The sequence below is a fragment of the Calonectris borealis genome, chromosome 2 (assembly GCF_964195595.1).
Source record: "Calonectris borealis chromosome 2, bCalBor7.hap1.2, whole genome shotgun sequence".
Taxonomy (NCBI): domain Eukaryota; kingdom Metazoa; phylum Chordata; class Aves; order Procellariiformes; family Procellariidae; genus Calonectris; species Calonectris borealis.
Window position 1 is genome coordinate 56,008,598 of NC_134313.1, and position 26,997 is coordinate 56,035,594.

General features: G+C 41.5%; 1 protein-coding gene across 5 annotated transcripts in view; it reads right to left on the bottom strand.

The window, feature by feature from the left end:
- Positions 1-6,547: 6,547 nt before the first annotated feature.
- Positions 6,548-26,997, bottom strand: part of EPB41L3 (erythrocyte membrane protein band 4.1 like 3) — a 142,600-nt gene continuing 122,150 nt past the window's right edge. For 4 of the 5 annotated variants that reach the window (XM_075142057.1, XM_075142058.1, XM_075142055.1 and 1 more), the window contains exons 13-19: positions 18,904-19,095; positions 12,133-12,522; positions 10,976-11,107; positions 10,436-10,534; positions 9,242-9,322; positions 8,861-8,977; positions 6,548-7,624 (exon numbers count right to left, since the gene is read on the bottom strand). In XM_075142057.1, the coding sequence (XP_074998158.1) occupies positions 8,867-8,977; positions 9,242-9,322; positions 10,436-10,534; positions 10,976-11,107; positions 12,133-12,522; positions 18,904-19,095 (1,005 nt within the window). In that variant the 3' untranslated portion in view covers positions 6,548-7,624; positions 8,861-8,866. Of the gene's footprint in view, positions 7,625-8,860; positions 8,978-9,241; positions 9,323-10,435; positions 10,535-10,975; positions 11,108-12,132; positions 12,523-13,035; positions 13,159-15,141; positions 15,244-15,648; positions 15,724-18,903; positions 19,096-19,564; positions 19,631-19,797; positions 19,834-21,729; positions 21,784-25,805; positions 26,373-26,997 lie in introns of all 5 variants that reach the window. The other variant, XM_075142054.1, reaches the window with a different exon arrangement.

Genomic DNA, 26,997 nt, shown 5'->3' on the forward strand with positions numbered 1-26,997 from the left:
CTGAAAGAGAGGTTGGAGAGTCAGGAGGATTTAACTGAGCACAGAGAAGAGGGCAGGATTCAGATAGAAAAGTGGGATATGTGTCTAACAGAGAGGACAGGTCACGAACAACAGCAGTAGAGCACCGGTCCCGAGCGTGGAGAAGACAACCAGAGACGCTGTGGTAGCTATTGTGGGGGAAAACGTGCTGGCCTGGAGTGGGAGGGAGCAGCTCTAGGTAATGCCAACAGCACGGTCCTGGATGTGAAAGGGAGACTTGGTGGGGGCCAGAGCAGACATTTTTAGCATGAGACGAACTAAAGAATTAGAAAATAAAACTGATATCATGAGGAGAAAGATCCCTTGGGATGCAATCATGAGGATGTGTTGAGGCTATCAGAAGTTGAAGCAGGCAAGAAACTTCTACGTCTGTGAAAAGGGCAAGTGGAAGCTGAGGATGAAGAGGACAGAAGTTGAGAGGGTGATAAAAGTCATTCTGCTTTTTAAATATGCTCTCCTTGGAAGGTATGGGCAGGACCTCATGCAGAAAGAAGTAGAGGCAACAAGGCAGCACATAAATTGTCTGGTTGGGGGGATTTATTTAAATAGAAGAGTGTTGTTTAACATTGTTAGAGAAAAGAATGTTTATTGTGCTGAAAGAAAACTATCTACAGGATTTCCATCCTGAATGCTTTTCAGTGACAGGTCAGAAGGAGAAGTAGAGAAACTAGGACTGGGGTTCGAAAGGTCTGAAAGCAGATGACAACCCATCAAAGCTAATGGACCAGAAAACATGAAAGGGCCAAGTGTCAATGTGAGAGAGAATGGGCTGATGCTGAAAGAGATCAGATGATGGCTGAAAAGGGAGAAAGTGGCTATAAAAAAAGATCAAAGAGAGTACTGCTTGATAAAAACAGTCATGGGAAAGACACCAGTGATAAGAAGAGAAGAATGAACCAAAGCTGAAATTTGGTGAGAGATACGAAAGCAAAGAAATACGCACTAAAGGGTTGGATGTATCATCATTGTAGAAGTTGAAGTTGTTGAGTGAGGAAGACGGCAGGATAGAGAGAATTAGCAAGCCTTCAAAGAAGGTTGATAGGTAGGATAGGATGTAACAGCAGAATGAATGGAAAGAGAAGCAGCAGATGCAGTCTGCTCAAAAGCCAGGAGAGAAGCTGGAGGAGAGAAGATGCAGAAGAGAGGAGCCTGATAGATCCAACACAGATGGGTTAAGTTGGAGAATATGAAAGGAAGCAATTAGGGACAAAGAATTTAAAATAACTGTGAAGTGGTGGGATAAGCCACTATTACAGGCTGTCTTCCCAGAGTTTGCAGAAGCTTCCTTGTCACAGGACCACCTCATGCAGATATTCAAGACAGTCCTTTATTTCTGTGACGGCAGGCCACATGTTGCAGTGTTTTCCTGTTACATATTCACTTTTATAGATAGATATGACAAGAAGTATTTGTACTGACATATTGCATCTGATTGCAGGAAAAAAATAATCTTGTGACATGTCAATCACCAGATGGCATTTTGAATGGAAAAACAAAACAAGGATGATTTCATAGAAATACTGTCAGAACAAATAATGTTCTGTGGGAACATGTGTGCGTGTGCCTCTGCGTGTGTGTATTTGTCCAGTAGCTTGGGATTTAGGAGCTCTAAGGGTGAGTGGTGAAACTGCCAACGCTTTTGTGACTATATAACAAGATTCACGTTTGTCTAAGGTGCGTATGGATTGGAGATTGGACTAAAGGAATATAAATGCCTTTAGAAGCCTTCATATGCCAAATCCATCAACTGAGTTTGGCCAGAAAACCAGTATGTCTGAGAAACAACCTCGTAAATCCATCGAGGAAGGACATCTGTGCTAGTAGCACTCTTGATTTAAGGAAAGGGTGAGCATCATATTAGCTGGATTCTTCCCACTGGAAGAGGCTTTGAAGGTTTCTTAATGATTTGCTTTTGTACTTTCAGATATATTGCTTTCATTTTTTTCATTTCTCTGTTGTATGATTTATGGTACGCCCTTCCCTGAGCCCTTTAATGTGCTTTGTCTAATCTTGTATCTTTTACACTACAGTCACCCAGGATTATCCACCAAAGAACACATGCCCGGCACTTAAAAGCAACACGTGCACTGTAAGGCAGGACTCGTGTGGAAACACGCTGCTCTGGGTTGCAATTCAGGCAGCTCCAAAGCTCCAACACGTTCCGGGATCTGCGTTCTGCAGTTCAGATCAGTTGACGTCATTGCCCGAGCTTTGGTTGTGCACAGAAGTTGAGAGTCACGGTACACCTCGCCACAGAAACAGACAGCAAAGATACTTCTAGAACATGAAAAAGAAATTTCTGGTAAACTCTGGACAAAAAGAAACAAGAATAAAAGGTTCTTATTTAAGTTCTGCACTGGAGAGAACAGAGCTGGTAGACTGTACAGATAAGAGTCTAATGTGTTTAAAAATGAAAATAATTTCTAGTGTCAGTACTCTTTTTTCTCTTTTTTTCTTTTCCCCTCTATGTCACTGTAGTCATTCTCAAAGACAGGCCATTAATCCTACTTACAGTGGGGGATGGTCATTTCAGCTGCAAGAGTGAGGTCATTGATTTATGGAGGTTATAGCTGCATTTAGGAGCATGACATGAAGGAAGAGACTTGACTGAGTTTTTTGCATAATGTGAGCATATTGGTTTTCCTTTAAACAAGGGTTTTTGAAATTCTGCTCCCAAGAGTCTTTACAGCAGCCATTAGTTCTAGCTAAGAAGCAGGACTGATGTTGAATGGGAGAGAGAAAAAAGGGTGGAGGAGGAATCAAATGGCATAAACCAGAGTAATTTACAGTGTGAGCAAGGGCTAACAGTACATCCAAGATAACAGAATAATCTGTTTTCAGTTAATGAATACAGGAATTTGTGGAAAACATTTTTATAGAAAAACTACCAGAAATATGCCTCATTCTTTATTTAAACCTAAATCCCTATTTGAGACAGAACTAAAAGATGCGTAACTAATAACAGTCTTTTTAAGTGTATGACCAAGTTTTTATTAGGAAGGCTGGAATTTTGTGTTGCTCTGAGGGAACCCGGAGCAACGTCGGACGACCTCTTTGCTGATGTGGCATAACACTAAGGACAAAAGACACTGCAAACCGTAATTTGCAGTGTAAGGCTGATACAGCCTTTGGAATCTATAGATTTAAGAAAAATGCTTCATTTCCTCTTTCTTTAGAAAAAACATGTGCAATGGAGTAAGCATTTCTCATAGTCATCCATTAGTCCACCCATAGTCACCTCATAGTCCATCCCTAGTACCTCAAACCACCACTATACCTTGGGATCTATACAGGACTTCAGGAGGTCCAGTTCAGATCCTGTTGTCATAGAAAGCATTTCTTCATGTTCATCCAGCCCCAGCTCCTCTTTGAGAGACTTTGGTCTTACTCCACTTGATGGAGAGTTTGTTTGGTGTCATTTCATTAGCACATAGCCATAGAAAACATCAACACTGGAAGCCTGTAACTAGAGATAGTGGGTTTCAGGAGCAAAAGAAATTGCAAAAGCATCTCAAGAGATTAGATCAGTGGAGTCAACTGAAGGAAGCTCCGTACCAACAGAAAACTCTTGAAAACAAGTATCTGCTGCTTTATGTAATGGAGGGGAAGGGCAAGAAGAGAATCTAGCAGTTGTTTTTAATCGCCTCTCACTAGCTGAGTGTTACTTTTTTATGTACTTCAGGACAAAGTGGATCTAAGACTTGGGAATGGGAAATTGCCCAATTAAGGATTTTCCTTAAAGTTAACAATATAGAAGAGCTGAGATCAGTTTTCAAAACAGTGAACTGTAGTTTGGGACCTATGTACCTTGAAAAACACCACTTTTCTTCTTAATGCTTTGCAATAGCTAAAGTCAATGAAAATGGGGTTTCCTCTGGTGTTAGTTTGAACTTTGTTCATTTGAGATAGTTTTTTGTGTAGGGTTTCTGACTGTATGGTAACTAACAATACAAACATGATCCAGCCAGTTTGATCGAACATGTGGTTGACTGAACAGGATTTTGTTTGGGCAATACAGTTAAGAGTATAGAGTATGTGCTGCTGGTGTGTTCAGCAAACATTAAAAAAAAAAAAAAATCATGCAATGTATCTCAGCATTGCCTCAGGCATGTCACAAACTTTTAATAGACTAGACTAGGAAAAATGATTAAAAATTAAGGTTTAATTCCTAGCTCTGCAGAACCTGGACCATTATTGCTCCTGTATAAAAAAGGGACACAGGAACACAATTTCTTTACCTCACCCTTACTACCGGTGAAGAGGGAAGATGTAAAGGTGAGGTTTGTAAATGGGCCTTGTGATCTCGACTGACAGAACTATTTTGGGTTAAGGCAAGAAATCAGCAGCAAGATTTGCCAGGGTGTTTGCCAAACGGAAGCCTGGACTCAATGTCCAATTTATTTGCCATGAAGAACTCTTTATAAGGAACTGTAATTTCAGCAGATACAAATTGTTGTACAGGTGAGCCACACCATCTCACCAGCTGCCTAAATCTGCTCTGGGAAGAAGTAAGACTAAGTAAACTGTTAAACCCTTGCTTTGATCTAATATCTGGATTTAGAGGCCCATTAAAATTTTTTTTATATGCTTGAGCACAGGACACCATTACTTGCCATTTGTGATGGGACAGCCTTAAAAAACTTCAGAGGGATAAATGTTAAGTGATTCCAAACAGCCTTAAAAATGCCAAGGCAATGTACTCATTCTTTCTGTATCTGTAATGGTCACTGATTGCTTGCTATGCCCATTCTTGCCTGGTGTGCAAAGCCCTGCCTGGCCATCCTGGTCCCTCACCTCAATGGTGCAGAGCAGCCAGTTCTCACAGGGCTGATGCTGTGACTCCAGTTGTAACAAGTGAGGCTGTCTCCTGTACTGGTGTCTGTGTTGGTAACGGTGCTTTCAAGTAACACAGTATTTGATGGTTTGTTTTCCAAGCTGTTTTACGTCGAGAAGCCGGACAAAGACCAACAATAAATGAGAAGAGCCGGAGACAAAAGATGGTTGGTAGAAACAGGCAGGTGTTCTTTATTTCATGTGGCACAGCATTAGGCAGACAACCCAAGAAACAGTTTCTAACAAAAACCAAGGCTATCACTTCCAGGAACCATCCCCCAAACAAGGGTCTACTGCCAACAGCGGCACTGAGATGTCCTTGCCTGTCCACTCTCATCTCCTCACAGTTTGCATACGCTTAGGCCGTATCTTAGCCGTGAGCGTCCTTTCCAAGGAGACTAACTTCTTACGATACAGTATCTTTAGGCAGCGTACATACTGTGCAGTATCACCAAAGTACAATCTCCTCAAGCCATGCTAAAATATAACGCTAACTCTGGAGAGAAGGCTGTGCAATGGCCTCGCGTCTCTCTGAGGTAATACAATGCTGTTTCTTAGCTGACAACATGAGGGGCACCTGAGGGAAGATCAATATGGCTTCAGAGTCTATTTTTAAACTCCTGATGCAGTAGCGAGAACCTGGCATGCCGTCTGCTGAGACACTGGGCGAGTACCTCCTCCACCTCCTCCTGCCGCCGGGCGCTGGCAGCACCAGAGAGCTGAGCCTACCGTCACCGAGAGGGCTGAGAACATGGATGCTCTTGGACTAGGAGGAGGAGAGGTCAATCAAAGATCACGACAGACCGTAATCTTTGCGTTGGTGATCAGGCGAGAGGTAAGCAATGACGGCGGCAGGGGGAGTTACATAGTTAGCACTCTGGATTAAAGGCATGAAGAATGGCTGGTGGAAGGAAGACGTTTTAGAGACTAAGGGCAAAGCTTTAAAAGCCTTGGGATATTACTTTTAATTATTATCTACAGGTTATTCTCTCTATATATACTATTTTTCTTTCTAAATTAAGAAAATAAACATTTATTAACAAGTCACTGGGTCAAATCCTGCTCTCCACTGAAGCCAAATCCATTGACTTCAATGTGAGGAAGCCCCGTGTAAACAACGAAGGGCAAATTTGGCCCTTTATGTCCTGAAAAATCTGCTTATACCCATTTCTTTCAATCCTGCAAGGAAATACAGATTGAAGGGTGAATTAATTGTTACGAATTTCTCTTGAACTACCAGGGGAGCGTCAACGAGATGTGGCAAAGGAGCAAGAAAAAGGAACAGATAAGTAAGTACTGCTTTAAAGGGAATTTCATCCGTGTTTCAGAGCAAAAGTACAAAAAGAGAGTGGATCTGGGTCAAGCGCTACTGGCCTTTACTTTCTAAGCAACCACAAAATCCTTCATTTAGCTTCAGTGAAACGGTACACAACCAGAGAAAACAGAAGGAACCAAACACTCCTTTTCCTTTGCAAACATCATATGCCCAAAGGTGAACACCGTCATCCCTCTGGATGCTCCGCTAACTCCAACTGTCTGCACAGGGCAGTGTCAGCCGCTGAGGACAAAACGTGTCTACTGTGCAGACGAGTAAAATCTGTGGTGTCTTACAAACGTAACTCAACGTTTTGAATATTAAAAAACACTGGGTGCTTTTAGACACAGAACAATACGATTTTGGATGCATTTACCACTTTTATTTCACTATGCAGAAACATACATTCACCATGTGTTGTGATGCAGCTGACAGTGTAATGGGCGCTATCCCTTCAGCGGGTATTATAGCTGGACACTAACGAATTTTCAGTGGACGTTCTGTACAGGTTAAGGCTTGACTCTGAACTAGATAGTAAATGCTGACCAGATTCTCAAACAGATTTTTTTTTTCTTTTTTTCCTCTGAGAACAAAAGGGAAATCAATAGAAAACCATCACGGTTATTTCAGATTAATAATTTTCTAATGCTGCAAACTAAGTAAAATACAGATTTTTTTTTCTCCAAAATAACTACATATAATTTACAAGGTTAGGATCTGTGAAGGGTGACTGGAAGCTGACTCTGAACAATGCTGACAAAAATCGTTAAAGTTAATATACTAAAATCATTACTACCTCATAAGGTATTCAGTCAGGTATACAAAGCACACTTTGTAAGCATTTAAATATTTTGATAAGAGTAAAGATTTGTCATTGTTTATCGGGCAGTAATAAAACCAGATGAAACAAATATAAGATTCAAGTTGTTTACTGAATAAACTGTGTTATTGGCACATCTAATGTGTGGTAAAACATTATACACAGTACCTATACAGCTTCTAGCATTTTGGGGGTAATCTTCATTTACAATATCTGTAAACAAAAGGCTTGCCACCTAACAAATTTTAATTTGTTTAGACTTCCATAAACTGTGAAAGGCATGAACTGTTTATGTGTTACATGAGATCACTGTTTATATTGTTTATGAACGTGCAGGTATAGCTGAAAACTTAGACATTTTAAGAAAATTAAAAATGCTGCTTTTCTGTAATTTTATCGTTGCTTCATGCAATATTGTTTAACTGCTGCTGATTCAGATTGCTTTCTATGGGAAGGTATCTCTGCCAGTTTCTTTATTAACGGTCAAGATCAATTCTTCTGTACTGAAATTTTCCATAGACAGATACAAGTCAGTCAGGTTGGAACTGAGACTCCGTATAGGCTCTCGTATTCCTACTGGTGTGCATGTCTGGATTCGTATGCGATCTAGGTTATTCCTGCAGGAAAGAGAACCCAGTTAATTATTTGAAGCAACTACTCTCTTGCAAAAGAGATTTTGCCAATTTGTTCGTGTAATAAAAGCTATTTGAAAATGGCATCCTCCCAGGATAAGCAACTTGGCCCAAATCCAAAATCCACTGACGCCAATGGGAAGAATTAGTGACATCAATAGACTTTTAAGCAAGCCACATTATGTTGTCTGCGAGAGACTTAGCAGAATACCACAAGAATCACAGCTACTCACTCCTCAGTGACCGGTTCCACCTTCCAAATAAATAACAGATACTGAAATTCAGTTTTCTTTAGGATCTCTATATCCAAAAGCAGGAGAGCAAAACAGCTTCAAAAGGTACTGTGCATCATACTCTGTTACTTACACCAAGTGCTGGGGAATATAATCGTTTCAAGAATAAAATGCTGCTGTCGATTTAAACAAATCAGACAAGCAGCTTTTTTTTCCCCTTCTGCATACAGCATTCAAAGCAATTTGTGCAATGGTGCTGGCATTAACGGCTTTTGCATAGCAGGTTAATATGCATGACACGTTTTTGCACACAGAATAAATATAGTAATATTAAGACGTCTGTTTAGCCAGCCACAATTAGAGAGCATGCCTTTACTGAAAAAAAGCTTGACACAAGAAAAGCTGCATTATCATCTCATCCTGATAAACAATGCTGCTTTCAAATACAAGAAAGCCAAGACATCCAAATACTGACACACTGATTCACTGGGTTTAAAAGAAAAATCAAAAGCAAGTTGGATCATCTCTTTGCAAGTTAGGAATTAAAGCTTAACTTGTAACATATTTGCGCGGGACATTTAAAAAGCAGCTGTAGTTTTTTCCCTTGGCATTTTTAAACAAAATGCATACCTTTAAGAACAAATTATTTTTGTTCTTAAATGACATAATAAAAGCAGACAACTGATTTTTTTGACTTCAGAATTAGAAAATCAGACTATATCAAAGCATGGACAATGAGGACTTTCCAGAGAGCCAACAAAAGCAAATGAGTAGTTTCTCTTTCTCCAGCTGGCACCATTAAGTGAAGAAAGATGTTTAGAGCTGAATGTGGTTTACATTCAAATACCAGAACCAATAACCAGCACAAATGCAACTTGCAAATGCCAGCGAGAGAAAGCGAAGAGTTAGAGGTGAATTATGGTAGGAAAACAACCTTTGCAACATGCCAGCCCAGTAAATGCCTAGGAAAATCATCTAGTCCTCTTACCTGTGGTCAATCCTCCCCATCTTCTGGTGTGATTTCTGTCTCTTTATGTACCACTACTTTGGTCACTGACATGTCAGGGTGCTGCTCTTTGGCTTCTTTAATTGCCTGAGCCAGCGCCTATCCCAAGGAAACCACAGAAGGGCAAAAACAAAAAGGAGGTGGAACATGCGTGATCAGTAGCAAGGTGGAGAGATTCATGAGATATTACACAATTTACAAATGAGGAAAATGATTAAAATATGAAATACACCATCACTGATTTAAGTACTAATCCAGTTTAATTTAAGGCATGCCAGTATGAATAGTATCTTTTAAAGCAATGTTTAGAAATGTTCTTTTTGGCAGTCTTCAGGGTAGCCTTTAGCAGCTTATAGATTTTACCTGATCATGATCGATATCTGCATCTCCTGTGATGACTATTCGTTTTTCAATTCTTGTCTCCGAGATGCCTCCTTTCACAGTCTAGATGGGAGGGACAAATGCATGTCAGTAACTTACTTTAAAGACTGCTGCTGCTCATTCGAAGAATGACCAGTGCAGGAACCCAGACGTGACTGGACTGAACTATCTCAAATAGCGCACACAGAGGGAACAACCTGAACTGCAACCAGAGCAGCTCTGAAGTTGGCCTGCTCTGAATGGACTAGGTGACCTCCAGAGGTCCTTCCAACACAGATAATTTTATGATTCTCATCAATCTGCACACGTGTCAGAAGAGATGTCTGTATGTCAAAAATGGCAGGTATTCGTGGTAAATTCATCCCATGAAGAAAAGAATGGACATACAGACAGCTCATATTAAGACCTCGTTAAGTCCCACTGTAGGCTTCAGAAGGACATACAGGGTGGTATGGCCTTTGTATAGCTCATCTACTGAAGGGTGAATTTCACTGCAGAGAGATGAAATCCTGTCCTCAGTGAATATTGGTAGGAGAGCTGTCATGGCACTAAGAGGGTTTCTGTTTAGGGAGGAACTGTTACTTAGATGCTATCTTGGAACTTGGAAGACCCAACATCATTTGTCTGTGCAGCCATAAGCTTTCTGTCTGGCTGTGGGCAAGTTCCTTAGGGTACCACCCAGCAATGCAATCGCCATGTCTGAGCTGACTGCTTGTCCTATTATGGCTACATGATGCAGATTTACTATGTGCTTTCAAGGCTGTGCAGGGATAACAGCTCAGGACTCAGAGGCGGTATAGTCATGTCAATGGAGCCTCACGGTCAGGCAAATTATTCCTTCCTGGCTACCATATGATGCCAACGTGGCTACACTGCTTCCAGTTCCTGACAGTATTTGCAGCTAACTCAAGTATCCCTGCACAGCAACGTTTTGTGCTTGCATAGATGTACCCTAAGGGTTTATGACTCTCGGGATTCTTGTCAAGTCCTTGGATGATGCGTTAATGAAGCCAGCATAGCCAAAGACAGGTGAATGAAGACAGGTACCCAAACCAGACTGGATTTTGTCCAGAGAGTATAAGCACGTGTCCACGTTTTAAGATAAATAATAGAATTGAAGCTAAGAAAACATACATCCTTGTGAAAAAAAAAGCTCCCTGTTTTCTGAGGACTCACTTTGGTGATATGTGTAGTGGTTGTAGTGCTGGTGGTTTCAGACGTGATAGTTTGTGCACTCATCAATACACCCGGTTCTGAGTCAGCACCGCAATCCACCTAGGGAACCGAAAGGGAAAACCAGTCATCAAAAACATGCTCCTGAGCACAGGGAGGCAAGAACTGGACTGGCCGAACTTCCCTACTTCTACAGTTCTTCATAAAGGGAGTATCTAATGGTAGGGAAACAACTGCTATTAGGGTAATCATGTGTCGGTATTTCTCTGCATCTGGAGACTCCCCTTTGCTTCTGGAAGGACAGATGAGAAGCCGGGGCTTTGAAATCTGTAGTTTCATTAATTTTCTTGAAAGGCCCTATGCCAGGACATGAGAGTTACCCTCAGATAAGCTAAATGTACGTACATCTTCCTCATGCTAATATTTAATACTTGAACAGCTTAGAACAGTTTATGCTAAGGCATACACTTAAACATGGGTAAAGAAACATGGGTTCCTTAAGGCCATGTTAAATTAGACACTGGGTTTTGCAGAATTTCTTACCTGAGAAGACTCATACGTAATGGTTTTTGTTTCTGTATGGACTACTGGCACTTCCTTTGTTGAAATTTCAAGATTTTCCCCACCAGCAGAAACACTACTGAAACTGATAGTCTCAGTCTTCACAACTGGTGACTGTGTGAACAACAAAAAAAAAGGAATTGGAAGATTTAGTAAAGCTTCTGGATTTCTCAGAATATTTTTTTTTCTTGGGAAAAGGAGGGGGAACAACTAAAAAGTGCTCTGCATTTAAAAAAAAAAGAAAAGAGAAAATTCTCTTCATTATAATGGTACATACATGTATATAATGCTGGTAACATTTAGCACTATCCTGGATTTCATGAAAACAAACTTCAGAAAAGATGTAAACACTACAAGAGGCAATGGGCACAAACTGAAACGCAGGAGGTTCCCTCTGAACATCAGGAAACACTTTTTCACTGAAGGTGACCGAGCACTGGCACAGGAGGTCATGGAGTCTCCAACCTTGGAGATACTCAAAAGCCGTCTGGACATAGCCCTGGGCAACTGGCTCTGGGTGACCCTGCTTGAGCAGGGGCGTTGGACCAGATGACCTCCAGAGGTCCCTTCCCAGCCATTCTGGGATTATACATTTTTTAAAATGACAAGAGAATGAATCCTACTCAGGCTTAGTCTTCTATTCAGCTCTCAGAAAAAAGAGCAAGAACAAGTTTTTTTCTAACTTCTCTGCAAAATAGTCCTTGCAGTTTTGCTTATGGGGCTAAGATAAGGAACCTGGGTTGTTTAAGACACAGTACGCTTATTTACAATTGTACCAAGCATGGAAAAAAATGCACTTTCTGTCTTTGAGGACATGTGAACTTTGCCAATCTTGATGGACTTTCCCAAAGAGAATGATAGCTGAATTCCTGTTATCCATTGCATAAAAAGCCACCAAATTAGGTATTTCTCTGTAGCGTGGAAAGCGCTTTTAGGAAAAATATGCATGGCATTTGCCAGTACTGGAAATCAGCAGCAAGCCTTGCAGGTGCCATGCAAGGAGGAAATAAGAGGAGAAACAAACTGCCTGCTGTAGCAACCAAAGGTACACTTTGCTTTCCACGAGAAGAATTAACTCAGTCCACTACTGCCTACCTTTACAATTCAGCACAGACATGACCGATTTAATAACGAGTTACCTCAAAATGAGGTTTTCTTTCCAAAGACTCTGCAAGGTGGGTTGTCGTACTGTGCTCCTCCGCCTGCTCACACGAAGCAGCAGCAGCAGCGACTCCTTCCTGTTTGGTTAGGGCTTTCCCAGCCTCCTCCCTTCTCTCCTCCTTCGCCCCCTCAGTCCCAGCAGAGCCCTCCTTCCCTTTCACGCCAGCAGCCACCGCTGCCCCGGCCTGGGCATCCAGCGCAAGTCCGGCCGCTTTAGCAGGATCCCCGCTCGCGTGCGCATTCGTCCCGTGTCTCTCCTCGATAACCACAGTCTCCTGTACAACCTTCTTCACTGTACCCTGATGCGGCTGAACTGCTTGCTTCATTTCACTGGAAGATATCTCCTGAGATGTCGACGTGTCTATCCTCTGCAGGGAAGGAGAAAGAAACACCCTCAGCGTCAGAAACAGACAACACTACTTGCAATAGCTCCTCAGCTTAATGTACTGTGAACATAAATAAAAAAAAACGGGTATTGCATTTTGCCAATTTATTTCTCTCACGTTGTACGGGTTTTCGCTCTCAGGACATTATCAGAATAGTAGAAATGAAAAACAAAGCAAGAATCGCCATTTTTAAAAGTGAAGAGAAATGTCACAGTGTTTTTCTCATTGGTATTTTTGCGTGAGTTTTATAAAGGCAAAACACAGCACCCTGCAAAATGACCAAAATAAAGTGAAATGAGACAAAACCTGGTGGTTTTTTTTTGTTTTTCTTTTCGGTGAAGCTTCTATTGTGGTCTACTGTAACAAAGGAAAAGGCACACCAATACATGCATTAGTTATACAGGTTCCGCATTATGCATAAAAATAGGAAACAAAAGAAAAGCAAAAGTAATTGGTGTGTGGTTATAACGTTGATGGAGAGAACCGAATGGCCACCTGAGCCCAGCTATGTGAAGTAGAAGTAACCCCTCCTATGAACTCAGTCGGTTTTCTGGCGGACTCTATTAAACTGAAGATATCTGAACCATCCAAGATTTTTTCACCGCTGGACTGTTTAGTCTAAATAGACAAAGAAATGTAGAGTCATACAGAGAAGAAAGGCAGACCCACATGCACAGACATATTAATTGCCAAAACCAGAGGCAGAGACGGAGGGAAGGGGAGAAGGTTGCGGGGTCACGGAGAGGTTGGAAACGGGAAAAGAATGGGAAAATAAATCAGAGCAAATTCATAATGGCTGTAGTAAGCAATAGTTACGAAGCATAGTTGTTAGCGTTGGCGTTTTGCTGGTTCAAGCAAACCTTTTTTTTCCGTTTATTAACAAGCCAGAGCAGCAATACTACATTTCATGGATCTTTAAATAAACCAGAAAGGTTGAAAGCCTTACATAATGTCTGCTTCAGACTGTGGGACGGATTCAAAGTATGAGGGGAAAAAAATAAGCTGGGTTGGCTGCTGTCAACATAAAGCCAGGCAGCAAGAGAACCGAAAGGCAGGGTGGTGTGAGGGGATTGCCTAAAAGAAGTCATGCTTTAATCTTTAAACCGTGGCGTGAAGTCAAAGCCACTTGTTACCACTACTTTTGATGCAGACGACTCAGTAAGATAGTGAGCAGTAGCAATGGTAAATGGCTGTTCTCTGGAATATCTCCACTCAGACAGGCTCTTATCTCTCCGGGCAAATGCCCCTGCTTTTACAGCTTCACTGCCAAGGTGTTTTTCTGCTTTGCCAAGCTGCAAGCTTCCCAGTGTACCATGTAACTGCAAATCCTGGTCCATCTTTAGTGTCTTTTTCAAACTCTCCTCTTCAGGACTTTGCAACTGAGATTCTGCTTCCTTTACGGGCGTCAGAGAGTCGGACAGCTTTCTTTTCGTGCTCTGCACGTCGGATCCCCGCCTGGCTTTCTCATCAGTGACAGGCTCGAGGATTTCATACTCGGCCACTACCGGAATGATTTTCACAAATTCTTGCACTTCCCTTTCCATTTTTTGCAAAGCTGCTACTGAAGGCTGTACTGCTTTCTCGCCCTCTTTAGCTTTACTTGTCATGGTTACAATTTTCCCAGATACGGTATCATAGGACTTTCCTAGGGTGAACATTTTCTGCTTATTCTCCTCTTTGGATTGTATTTCACTTTCCAAGTCCTCAAAGCTCTGCATTAGAACGGTACTGGATTTTAATATCTCGGGTGGAAAGGCAGTTTTACTGCTCACAGTCACTACTTTGTATGCCAGATTTTTTTTCGAGTCACCATCAACTACCTCAGAGGGTATTTTGTCTATAATAACCCAATCCTCAGTGCCCTATATTTGAGATATAAAAGCTAAATTAGAATATCTGAAGGTTTATCTCTACTTCAGGAGCACTAAAGCATGAAGACTTTTAAGAAATCAATGCTGCCTCTTTTGAAAGCATATAGTAACTTTTACCATTGTACCTCTTAGAGCAGTTATCAGACAAACAAACAGCATCACCTTAGGCAAAGTATGATTCCGTTGTAGATTCCCTCCCCTTAGACGCCCGTATAATGTGGACACAAAAAGTTACTTCTGCCACACTATTTCTGTAGTAATTTGAAGCAGGGTTTAGTGCATCATTTAAAATGATGATAGAATCATCCGGAGATTAAAAATCACATATCGCAATGGTTCATAATGCTACAGTCAAAACCAAATTACAAAAATACAGCAAATAAGCCCATTCAACTGTTCCCCAGTTGTGACAAACACACCATTGATGAGGTTTTAGAATAGTATGCATTTGTATGTAGCTGTAGTCTGCACTGAATTTCCTTGTTTTCATTAGAATAACATCAACCCCCTTCAGCATTGTTTAAATTGAGTAGTACAACACAGTAAACGCTATACTACTGTAGATACTGAACTGAACTTAATGCAGCATCTTTTTTCCACTTTATGCAAATATGCTATGTGATTTGCTTTGGCTATGCAATCAGCATCCAGTTATTTGACCTTACGATCATAACTTCTGTATTTAACTAAGCAAATGTGCTAGTTTAAAATCAAATGAATTAAAAATAACCTCTAGGGATGATGGGATACTTTTCTGGATAATGATTTGATGAGTAGTAACCAAAGTGCCAGCAGATTCTCCTTCCTGCAGCTTCTTCTCTATCACACTTGGCTGATAGAAAAACCAATAAGAATACAAAGTTCACCATCACTCAGCGTAATCTGAATTCACTTCACAGTATAAAGGAAATTCATGCTAATGACAGAAGTGCCCCATTCACCATAATGTTCTCAGTGAGGTTTATGCTGGAAATGCATGCACAACTGCAAACAACATCCACAAATAGCACCGTGCAAGTAGATTTCTAACTAGCAGAAAAATCAGTCTCTATTAGGAAGTCATAAACTCTGGTGGGTACTCATTCCTCAGAATTTGGCCCCCAAATTACATCTCCCTCTGGAACTTACAAAACAAATAAATAAAAAAAAGTGGCTTGGAAAGGAAAAAAGATAATAAAATAAGAAATCATTGCCAGCCTATCAGACTGCATTTCAATAAAGTATTACTTGTTTTTACCTGCAATTCAAGGAATGTAGTACCTCCCTTCTGCAAAAATATGAGTTTTTCTGATTTTTCTCTTTCTTCTTTGGTCTAATGTCAGGGAATAAATGGTTTTAGTAAATGGAGGGCATAGAGTCCACTATACTTTACAACAGCTCATCATATTTCTCCACTCTACAAGTTATTAACTGCATGGTAAATTAGGAAACAGAATTAAACAGAATAATTTTACAGCAAAGAAGTTTCCAATAAGAAGTGAAATCAGTGTCTCTCTGTGACGAATGCAAAGCAGACACGAGCATGCTGTTTGCATAGCAGGAAAAACAGTAAATCGAATAACACCGGTTGTGGATGCACTGTGTTCATTTCATCTTCTATTATTCATTTAACTGTGTCTGGTGCCAACTACCATGGCTTCCAGCAATAGCCTAGAACAGGTCCCTCCACCTTCACCCTGGATTTAGCTCTTTCCTGAGTTTGCTGCCTTCCCTGTTGAAGCAGGCAGTAGGTGTGTGCTGCAAAGATTTCAGCTCTCCATTTCTCCTTAGAGCTACAAGAGGTCTCGGAGTCTTGTTCCCATGCAGGAAGCTAGCCACTGTACTATCCTCTATGGCGTGACACCAAAATCCTCCTCACCTTTATCGCCTCTGTGCCCTCCCAATGCTGTGACAATGAGAAGAGCAGCTCTGCAACTTGTCCAACTGGGACAGTTTCAAATGTTGGTAAGACTCAATTTCCTAAGGTACCGTTCCTAGTATACCATTTTAAATATGTATACTCTACATACTCAAGAAGAAAGGTACACATTTAAAGAAAGATACAAAACTTTTAGAAAGTTGAGAGAGAAAGGGAGAAATGGCTCATCTCCCTGACTATAATGAGATGCATGACTTCTTTATTTCTAAAGTGCTGGTTTAATCCAATCCAGGTCAGACTAAACATTGTCAAGGAGTTTGTTAATATGATGGCTGTCATGTTCTGCAGCTATCTGGCCACCGTTATGGCAGATATTTAAAACTGTATTTTTCATAACTAAAGAAAAACAAAGTATTTCCCCTATTATTGTAAGAAACCAACTGGTGGCTAGACAGGCTTAAAGTCAAACTGACCGAACACACACAGGTGCCAAATGCTCAAAGCACACATTCTGAAAAGGCATATTTTCCCTTCTGTTCTTGTTTTATTATATTAAAGAGCTATAGGTAACAGCACTGAAGTGGATATGCTAAGTTAAACGTGCAACTTCTTAACTAGAAGAAGCTACTACATAACGCAGTTCTATGTACTCTTTATCCTGATTGCCTCCGCATTTCTTAGTAGACATTAAGGTGCTGATTTTGACCCACGCATGGCTTCATTTTTTTCCTGAAAAATTCCTCTCTCAGCAGGACATGTGAACTGAAACCATCCCGCTTAGCAGGACCAAAAAGGATGGTCAGATGTTATCTACAGCAGGGGTCCCTTAGTGCCAGAAGTCACCTCAGAGTTAGGCTCTGATAGCTCAAATCCACTCACATTTTTCCACAGAAATGCCTTCATTTGGATGAGATTCTGTGGGACAGCTGTAGTTTACTTAGATCTATATCAGATATAGTAACTGCACATTGCTTTTGAGCAAGTCCTTTTCTTCCAGTAAGAGAAGAGGTACCTTTTCCTTTCCAAATGAATGGTAAATGGTGCTTCCTCAGGGTGAAGCCTACATAACTGTGTAATGCTTTGCTACTGCTTGTGCATTTTAATTAAAAATTGTTATTAAATTTCTAAAGTAATAAAGACATTAAGTGAACTGGGGGGGTTATAAGTTTGCTTCACCTGCACTCCTCTGATTCAGGCTCAGCTAGCCAGCCGCTCCCTTTCAACAGTTCCTTACATCTTTAATACGTTAAATGTGTCCTGTTTCTTATACTTACAATTTTACTTTTAAGGAGGAAAACCTGTATTTTCAACTACAACCAAACTAATGTGGTTGTAGGAGCTACTATGATTGCTGAACAAAGCAGTAGGAGCAACATTAAGACTCCTCAGCGCTCTCTCCAAAAGGTAAGCTTTGGGCACCCAGTCTGCTTTTTAGGTATTTTAATACAACCTGATGGCCACTCTAATGCATGTCTGATGTCTGTATCAGCCACTGGTTAGATGGGTATAATGTGGGAGAAGAGGAGCTGGGGTCTTTTTCTTGGCATCATCCCTTTCCCTATGAGGAGATGTTGACATGTGTTATCTGGGTGCCTCCAGGGACCCCCTTCCCCAGAGCTGCGGGTCTGCAATATCAACCTCTAAGGTGGGAAAGCAAAAGACTCTTTCAAATTATACTTTCCAGCTAATTTTTGCAAAGTTCCTTACAACATTACATCAGTGCTGAGGTGACAGAAGCAAATTTTATGAGCAGTTATTGGTCTGTAATGCCATAAAGATGATTCCTGTGAGACAGAAACCAGATATCCATCCACCACAGAATAAAAAAAATAATCTTTGTGCAGACCACACAAGTATATTTCTTTTTGCTCCACTGGATTTAAACCAAGACTCTCTGCTTTTTTTGTAGATCTATGTATTTTATGGCAACATGAATGTTGCGTTGTTACCTCTACATCTCATTATCTACCCACAAACTAAATAAAAGGCAGCTTTTTAATTGGCAAGGTTCTTGCAAACACTTTGAGACTGCACAGTGAGCAAGATTTTTTCATGCGTGCACACTGCATGAAAATGCACATGCTTAGCAATCTGCATTGGGTCTTCAACGAAACAGTATCCAGCAGACTGCAGCAACTACCAGTTCCCTTACGGAACTGGCCAGGCAGGTCTAATTATCATCATTATTTCTTCCCCGCCTTCAAAGACTGAGAGAGTTCTGCCCTTTGGTCTGTATTTTCTTGTCAAGCTCAGTACCCCCATCCGTCCCACTATACTGCTGCTCCCAACCAGTCACGATTATTTAAATTTTCTCTCCATCACCTTCATGGTTTCTTTCACGCATGGCTGGACTTCCTCAAGCTCACCAAGCCTATAAGGAAGCCTGCGTTTCACACCCTCAGAGAGACCCAGTTCTGCTACGCGGCTTACAGTGAATCTCATTCTCTAACTATGTATATATATAAAGTTATCTGCTCTTCCTTGTATATTTGCTGCTAGAGCCTGAGGGCTGAGGAAAAGGGAGCACCTGCAGGTGGGGAACGGCCTCTAACTATGGTCTCTAATCTACTAAGAGCTATTATAAGCAAAAATGAATAGACAAATAGGTAATGAAGCCTTTCAGCTCACGCTGACCTCTTCAGGCACTAGTGGTTCAATCATAGGAGCTTCCTCCTGCCTTGCTGCAAGCCGAACGGGAGATGTGGAAAGCCTCTTCTCCCACTCATTAGACACAGCCGTTTCTGTGGAGGTTTCCAAGAAGGTGCGTTTCAGCTCGCTTATATTGGTCTGATGTTTCATCAGATCTTCCTGGGTTTTGTCTAGGTCCTGGACAGTTTTAAAAGAATAGAGCAGTTTGTAATACATCCTAAGCCAAGCAAATTTGAGAGCCAAAACACACAACTTGGTTAGTAAAGAGGGAAGTAACATCTCAGGGAGCCGGGGAGCACAGCACTAACACAACACTCTGTGAAAATGTGGCATTTTGAAAGATAACAGCATAGCATATCTCGTACGAGTGAGTATAAAGAGCTTATCTGTATCACTATAATTTACACCTGATAAAGAGGCTTCAAACAAACATACATATGCGCGTGGATGCACACACACATACGCGCACGCATATATATATTTATAGTACAAGTTAGAGGAGTCACCATAATCTGAGAAAAAAAAAATCTATTTGATTTATTAGCAGGAGGGAATACACAGTTCATGCATCATAGTGCAGATTCACAGTTTACCACTAAAACTAACACACATGTACGTACATGCACTGGTATATACCAATACCAACCTCTAACATAAGATTACTATGTTTGACATACACATTTTCACCCTGTATTCGCTTAATCAGACTATTCTGAAAGAAGTGAAAAAGAAAGGGAAAGGTAAGGGACACAGTATTGAAAGGATACAAAATGCTGTTTCTACACATTTCTTCACAGAGAACCGACAATAACATGCTGAGAGAGGTGAACACCTCCAACATTGATACTTGAGCAACGTCTGGGCCTTTCGTTTCTGTACCTGTGCCTTTAGATCTCCGTCCTCCTCTTGGTCCGACTGCCAGCATGAGAAAGAGTGGAAAACAACACCTTACCCACTTGTACGGCCGAAGGCTTTACAAAAATTGGTGAGAGGAACATGCTAGGTTAAGGTCACGTTTTCTCTATGCTAAGGGCTTAAGGAGAAGGAGTAGACACACTGGCTGACTTTGCACGGTTCTCCTAACTCAGAGCAAGCCTCCGCTTTTCAAACTTGCTAACTGTGAACGAAGGAATATTAAACATTTTCCTTTTATAAATATCATTGGTGCGTTCCACGTTCATAGATCTCTACTTAGGGAGCAGCAGCTGGACCTTCTCACCGAGATTGTGGCTGGTTTAGGACAGAACGGCAACAGCAAATTCTCTGGAAGTCCATAATCCCAGAGTTTAAACATACGACATCTCCCGGGCCACAGGCAAAGCTCTGCATAAACTCACCACGGGTAAACGACCCGCAACACTTTCTGCAGAACGAAGCACATTTTATTTGCTTAAAATGCTATTTCTCTAGCCCCAGTCCCTTTCTTTATTTATATAATTTCATTTCATATTTAGCCTGTGTATATTCTTTCAGGATCTATCTGGAGTGGTGGTCTTCTGGAATGGCATACACAGCACATTCACATCAGCTCACATTTTCAAAAGCAATGCAATACGGATTGCCCGAGCAGCCCGTTTCTGAGGGCTGAATTTTCAGATGGCAAGTATACCACACTTTCTGAAAATCAGGTATCCATAAGGAAAATTGAGGTTCACATAATCTTCCCCTCTAAAATAAAGATGGCAGCTAGGGAGATTATTGTGCATTTTTGATTAATAAACTGAATATTTTAAATGTCAGGGTTTTAGGATTATGTTTTACTTTCTGTATGGCTCAAAGCCTGAAGCCCTACAGTGCAAGGGGCACTTCAAAGCATTTTGTACTCCTGACTCGTCTCAACAGACTTTATGTTGTTGCTCCGTTTGGATTCTTTCAATGTTCGTGCCACTATTTTATTGTTAATTTTTCATATAGTCCTAGTTTGTCAAATGACCCATGGGAAAATCTTTATCTGTTGATTACTTCAAAACTCAGTTCAAATCTATTCTATTTACAGCCGAGGCTGAATTGCCCTGACACGTCATACAGAGAATTTTTCCTTGACAATAATTTTAACAGTCTGAAATATTAATGAGATTCTACTGAAAACCTACAGTAGTGTTTGTGGTAAGACTCTGTCTTCTAGCAGACGTCAGACCAAATTCAGCTCATGTTTGCAGCTGCAACCATATTAATTATGAAAGCATTATATGCACTTCACTGGAGTCACATAGGGTTGAGTTTGCCTGCGCTGTCTATACACCATGTTGTGGATATGAGGCTTCTCAGTGCAAAGAAAATGACAATTTTTTTACGTTCCTCCTCTGAAGACAATACCTGAGTACTGGTGGCCATACGTGAAGATGACACATGAAATTACATTCAAGGAAAACCTTATTTATAATCTGGAAATACTTTTATTCAAAAATTTGAAAACTGCTTTTTACTGTGTTCCCCCCCCCCGCCCCCCACAGGCTGCGGATCATAAGAGCGAACAAGCAAACTGGGCAACCCAGGGCACAATCTGGCCAGCGCGACCGTCCCAGGCGGGCAGCATTGGCGTGGGCGACGCTGCCACCACCCCGCTACCTGCGCAGCGCAGAGCCCTTGCGGGTTCCAAACCAAACACAGAAACAGGGGGAACCCGTAGGGAGCACTGAAAAATCAACGGGCCCAGCAAAGCTCTCGCACTCGCGCGCACGTGCATGCACACGCGCGCGGGGAGGGATCCTGAACCGCCGTAGCAGACATGCAGTTTGGCACTCGGGGTCGGGAAGAGATGAGGCCAAGCGCTCTCCCCTGCCATAACTGGGTGCTGGCAACTGTACAAACCTCGGTGGCAGTGGTCTCACCATCAGCTGCAGTATCCGTCTGCTCACTGTCAGTCTATTTGGTTAGACAAGGAACCGGGTCCCCAGAGGAAGGCAGGAATAAAGAATAAACCCAGCTCATCAGTACACGCGGCTCACACGGGGAACTGTTAAATTCAACATCCCTGCGAACTGCATTAGCATTGCTTTTCAAACCACGCACAAGTCAAAGAAGCAAAATAAAAGTGCTATATTAGTAAACAGAACAGACTCAGAGGAAGACTCGAGGCGTACTGTACACTGTATATGGCTTTACTGGAACAAATTTATAAGCCAAACGAAACATTACTGGAAAAGTGTTATTTGAATAGCAGATTTTTTTTTTTTTCTTAAGAAAGCCAGGTGGCTTTAAAAAAAATTGGGGGAGGGGGGGAAAAGCTAATATTTTCTAAACAAACTTTTCCTCCCATAATGTTTTTTATAAGAAAATTATTCATCAAATTTTTGTTCTAGCCAATATAGATTAATGTGGTATTTGACTTTTTATCTGGAGGGGGAAAAGATAATTAAAAAAAAAAAAAAAGGCTACTTTAACAGTCACCTGACTTTCAGCCCCTCATTTGTACAGAAGTTCTTCTTGTCTCCACATTTATACACCATGAGGCTGTCTGCATTACCAAGGAGTTCAAATAACCATACCCCCAGCCCATCTACTGTCTGTCTGTGGAGTAATGGTAAGGCTCGGATCCCACTCGGTTCCAATAAAGAGCAGCTGATATTGTTAACGACAGTAAAAGGAAAGAAAACTGCCATTAAAAGAATCAAAAATACTTCTCATTCCACTTAAGAATATGGATGAAAGCAGGAGAAAAATAAAAGTAACTCCCCCCCTGAAAACACTTACTAGGTACAAGTGATAAAAATGAAACAAAGCACAGCATTGCACAGACTGATCTATCCCTGCTTTGCTCAACACCATGAAGAATATTTTAGTGGTGAACCCAAGTGTCGAGATTTAATAAATAGAGAGTCGAGCGTAGGTTACTACAGTCTGAGAAGAGAGTTCAAATGACTATTTTTGATATTATGCAAGCTTATGGAAAACTGGTAAGTAAAGAAAGTGCTCCCTACTGCTCCAGATTGGCACATCCAAGTTGTTTTAACTGTGAAAGCTCTGGTTATGATTAGTGATCTTCTGTGGTCCTTAGATAATCTAAAGTAACCCGAGCAGGTAATTTAAAGCTAGGACAATACAGCTCATCCTCAAATCACCCCAGTATGAAACAAGAGAAAAAAGCAACCTACTGGTGGATGCAGTATCAGTCTTAACTTTGAATTTCCTATCCTCTGTCATTTTCTGACAACTCCAATGTTTCATAAAACTGCTTTTTGGATATTTTTTCATTGCTTTGTTCTCTATCACTCCTTCCTTTGAATAATTTGTATTGCTTGTATGACAGGCAGAAGAATAAGCGGGCATTTTGGACTATTCGGTAAGTGCATGAATGAAAGTTATATGCAATTTTTCAAGCAATAACCACTCACTAGACAGACTGCTTTCCAACCATGACAATTTTTAAATGAAACTGTAATACCAAAATAGTTTACCTAGCTGGCCAAATTGCTTTCACTAAAGTGTTAGAAAATTGTTTCTTTATTAGTGAAGGATCTCACATCTTTATAAAATTATAAGCAATTGTAAAGGTATGGCAATATTAAAAAAAAAAAATCTATGCATTGTCATTCCTATTAAAAAAAAAAAGAAGGAATTAACGAATCTAGGCATTTAGTCAATACAAATATTAGCTGCTAAGGTACGAACACAGAAGCTAATGAAATCTAAGGGGTGAGATTCCGTCTCTGACTGCACGGACTGCCTCCAGATGCACTGTTCAAGGGAGAACGGAGCTCAGCCAGGTAGGAGGTTGGTTTAGGTACTGGTTGCAGCCTTCTGCATCACTGTGTGCAATCTTTTGTGAACTGGGGGGAAAAAAAAGGTTTCTATTTCTGTTACTGTAACAGCAATGAAATCCTAAATAAGGCATAAAATTCGCTTTATTGCAACATACATGCCTGCTAATAAGCCAATCAACAGCCATGGAGTCAAAGTCGGCATTACTGGGTTACTTGAAATCAAGATCTGGGGTTATTGCAGAGCAGGGAATGGCGAATTAAGGCTCAGCGAGGCAGGTTTCCTCCGGAGTGGAGAGTAAGAAAGGTCGGGCTCGACTCCGAGACGGGCTGTAGTGCTGCTGCTGGTGGGGCTCATGGGCGGGCGAGGGATTGAGCCGGAAGGGAAGGCAGCTATCTCCTGAGATGCTGCAGCTGCACCTCCTCTAACTTGCGATCGTAATTGCTGTGATTTGTTTTGCCAATGTAATGCAGACATGCCCGAGTTTAAAACATATTCACTTTCATGCAATATTTTGAACGAGAAATACCCCTTGGATTAGGCACAAGTCTGTGTTATCTGCCAGGAAGCACTGCCAGAGTAATCACCCTCATAAAAGACTGACACTAAAAAGTCTATTTTGCACGTTTTTATGCTCAATACTTCCTAACTTTACTAACAAAAAGAAGTGCTCATTTCTGAAAGAGGAACAGACCAATGTATTACAAAAACACTGCCTCGTTATTGCCTCTGGAGCTGGCACTGTATTAATGCTGTTATTGCTATTAGATTAATCCAAGTGCAGAGCTAATGCAAATTGAGACCTAAATGCTATCTCAAAATGAGGACACAAACTGAGACAGCAACATTTTGGATGCCTTTTATCAGAAATTGCACATTATTATTTAGTTGTTAGGCATCACAGAGCCAAAAGCATCTAAAGACAATGTTTTCACAAGATAAATTGCTGCTACTTTTGGTTTTCCATAAAAAGGAAATGAAATCCTGCACCAAGTCTTACAAAACCAACAGCGCCAGATTACGCAAGTGTTTAGATGCGCAAGCTGGTTTACTGAAGACAACTACTGCAACGGCATCAACAAGTGGCCAAGACGGCTTTTTACAAATGGCCAGCTCGTCTGTGATTATCCGATCTGGGCCTTTTTTACATACAAAGCAAAAACGTATTCTCGCATTTGAAGATGAAGGAGAAAAAGGAAAAATAAAGACAAAATGAACTAATTTTATTCTGTCAACAAATAACTAGGCACCAGCAAAAACTGAGATGCCAGTTACTGTGTTACTTAAACAAGCAGATTCCTTTCCTTCTTCTGGATATATTATCATATCCACAGTTCCCAGAACCACTGCGGACTCCTCCTGCAGTTGGTTTATCTGCCTGCGATAACCCTGGTGGCTTGAGGCATCAGTTTTGGCAGTGCTAATATAACACTGCAAACGGCAAGACAGTCCACATGGCATGGTCCCCAAACAGCTGCAGAACAGCTCTCCCAATCTGACCTCTCACTGATACATTGGATTTAAGCATGGGGAAACAATTTAATCAGCAGCAGAGATGGGATCAAGGCTGAAAATCCAGACCCAGGTTTCGCTGGACCAGAAAGCCTTTTCTGGGCTCGGGCTACCGTTGATGGCCTCTTGCAAAAAGCTGAGTCCACCTGAATTTCGAACACCCTGAAGTTGGTGAAGGTGCCTATTATTATTGGCTAGCTATTTATATAAATACTATGTATATACATACACATATATATGCATGCATATATAACTATGCAGGAAATTGTACTTAATTCCCACTATTTAGATAAATATTCTAAGCCTAACATAAACTGATAGGGGGAAGAAAAGGTCTTGGTGGGTTCAGATACAATACTTCAGAGTTGATCAGTTGCAATTTGTTTAGTGCAACTCACTTTGCATCAGCCGACACAGTTCAAACCAAGCCACTTCCACACAGTGTTGTGCCTAACCCTGGGCCCCAAGCTGCACTCCCAACACGAGAAAAAAATTAAAAAGAAGAAAAAAACCAAAACAACCCCCAAACCAAAACCCAAACCCACCCCTTCTAACATATCAGCACAGACAGAAATGAGGCTCTGAAAGTAGGACCACTATTGCAGCAATCTAACACTGGTTAGGACTGAAGCACCGAACACGAAAAAGGGTGTGTTCGATGCCGAGGTACACACCTCTTCCTCTGAACTGTCACTCAGGTCATTGGCAAGTGAGGCACTCAAGGAGGCCGCCTTGGGCTCCAGGTAGCAGAGGCACATAGCCAGAGGAAAGGAGAGAGTGAGGGCGTATGGCACTGAGAAAGAGGCAGAGAGCAGAAAGAAAAAAATGAAGAGGAAGCAAGGCACCAGGGAGGGGGAGCGGATGGGAAGGTAGTGCTGCACGCTGGCAGGCAGGAGGTTGGTTTCGGAGAGGTTAGGGAGCGACAGGTAGCCGTCGTCATCCAGGAGGGAAGGAAATGACTCTGGAAGTTGCAAGGAGAAGGAAAACAGCGTTCCGCCTTTGCCGGCTTTTTGCTTATAGCCGAAAGCCACGTCTTGCTCGGCGGAGCAAACTCGCCCCTTTCTGTCAGAGTCCGGCTCCGACTCGCCGTGCTTTGGAGCGCTCTCTCGGGGCGCCTCGCAACCTAAGGACTTTGTTCGAGAGCTCTCCTTGCATCTCCTGCGAAGCTTTGCTGAAGATGCATGGGGGCCAGGCTGCGAGGATGGCGAGGGGTGGCAGGAGTCAGTGCCAAGCAAAGATGGCTGGTGACAGAGAAAGAGCAGCAAACAAGGCGCAAAAGCAAAAGGACAAAAAGAAAACTGTAATTAGTTAATTTTCTTCCGTGATGATAAATAATATATATATATATATAAAATTATAAACAGTATTTTAACACCACAGCTTTCCACTGAGTTAAATGGTGCACGTTCCCATGCCACACACCACAGGTATTAGTGAATCAGGGTTACAGCTTACAAAAGGCAATTTCTTGATTCAGCATTTGTCTAGTCATCTGCAGCACAGGATTTACATAAAAACCTTCACGGCCATATGTGGAGTTTCAGGTGCTGCCAATTTCCACTTACTGTAAGACTGGCTTCAGATCATACGGAGCTTTCAAACATGAAGTACATAGAGAGCAACAAAGAAACGAAGGAACGTATTTCTAATACCAATGCTGCTTGTGGCAGCATTCCTGCAGTCAGGAGGAGACCCAGTGGGGGCCAGATGCTTCCCATCTATGCCTTGGGCAACCTCAGCAGCAATAATTAAAACCCTGAAGACTTTAAAACTCTATGTGCCCAAATTCCTCCATTACAATATTTTAAAAAAATGCGAAGTCCTAAACCCAAATAAAACGCATTCTGGTTTGCGGGGGCGGGGGGC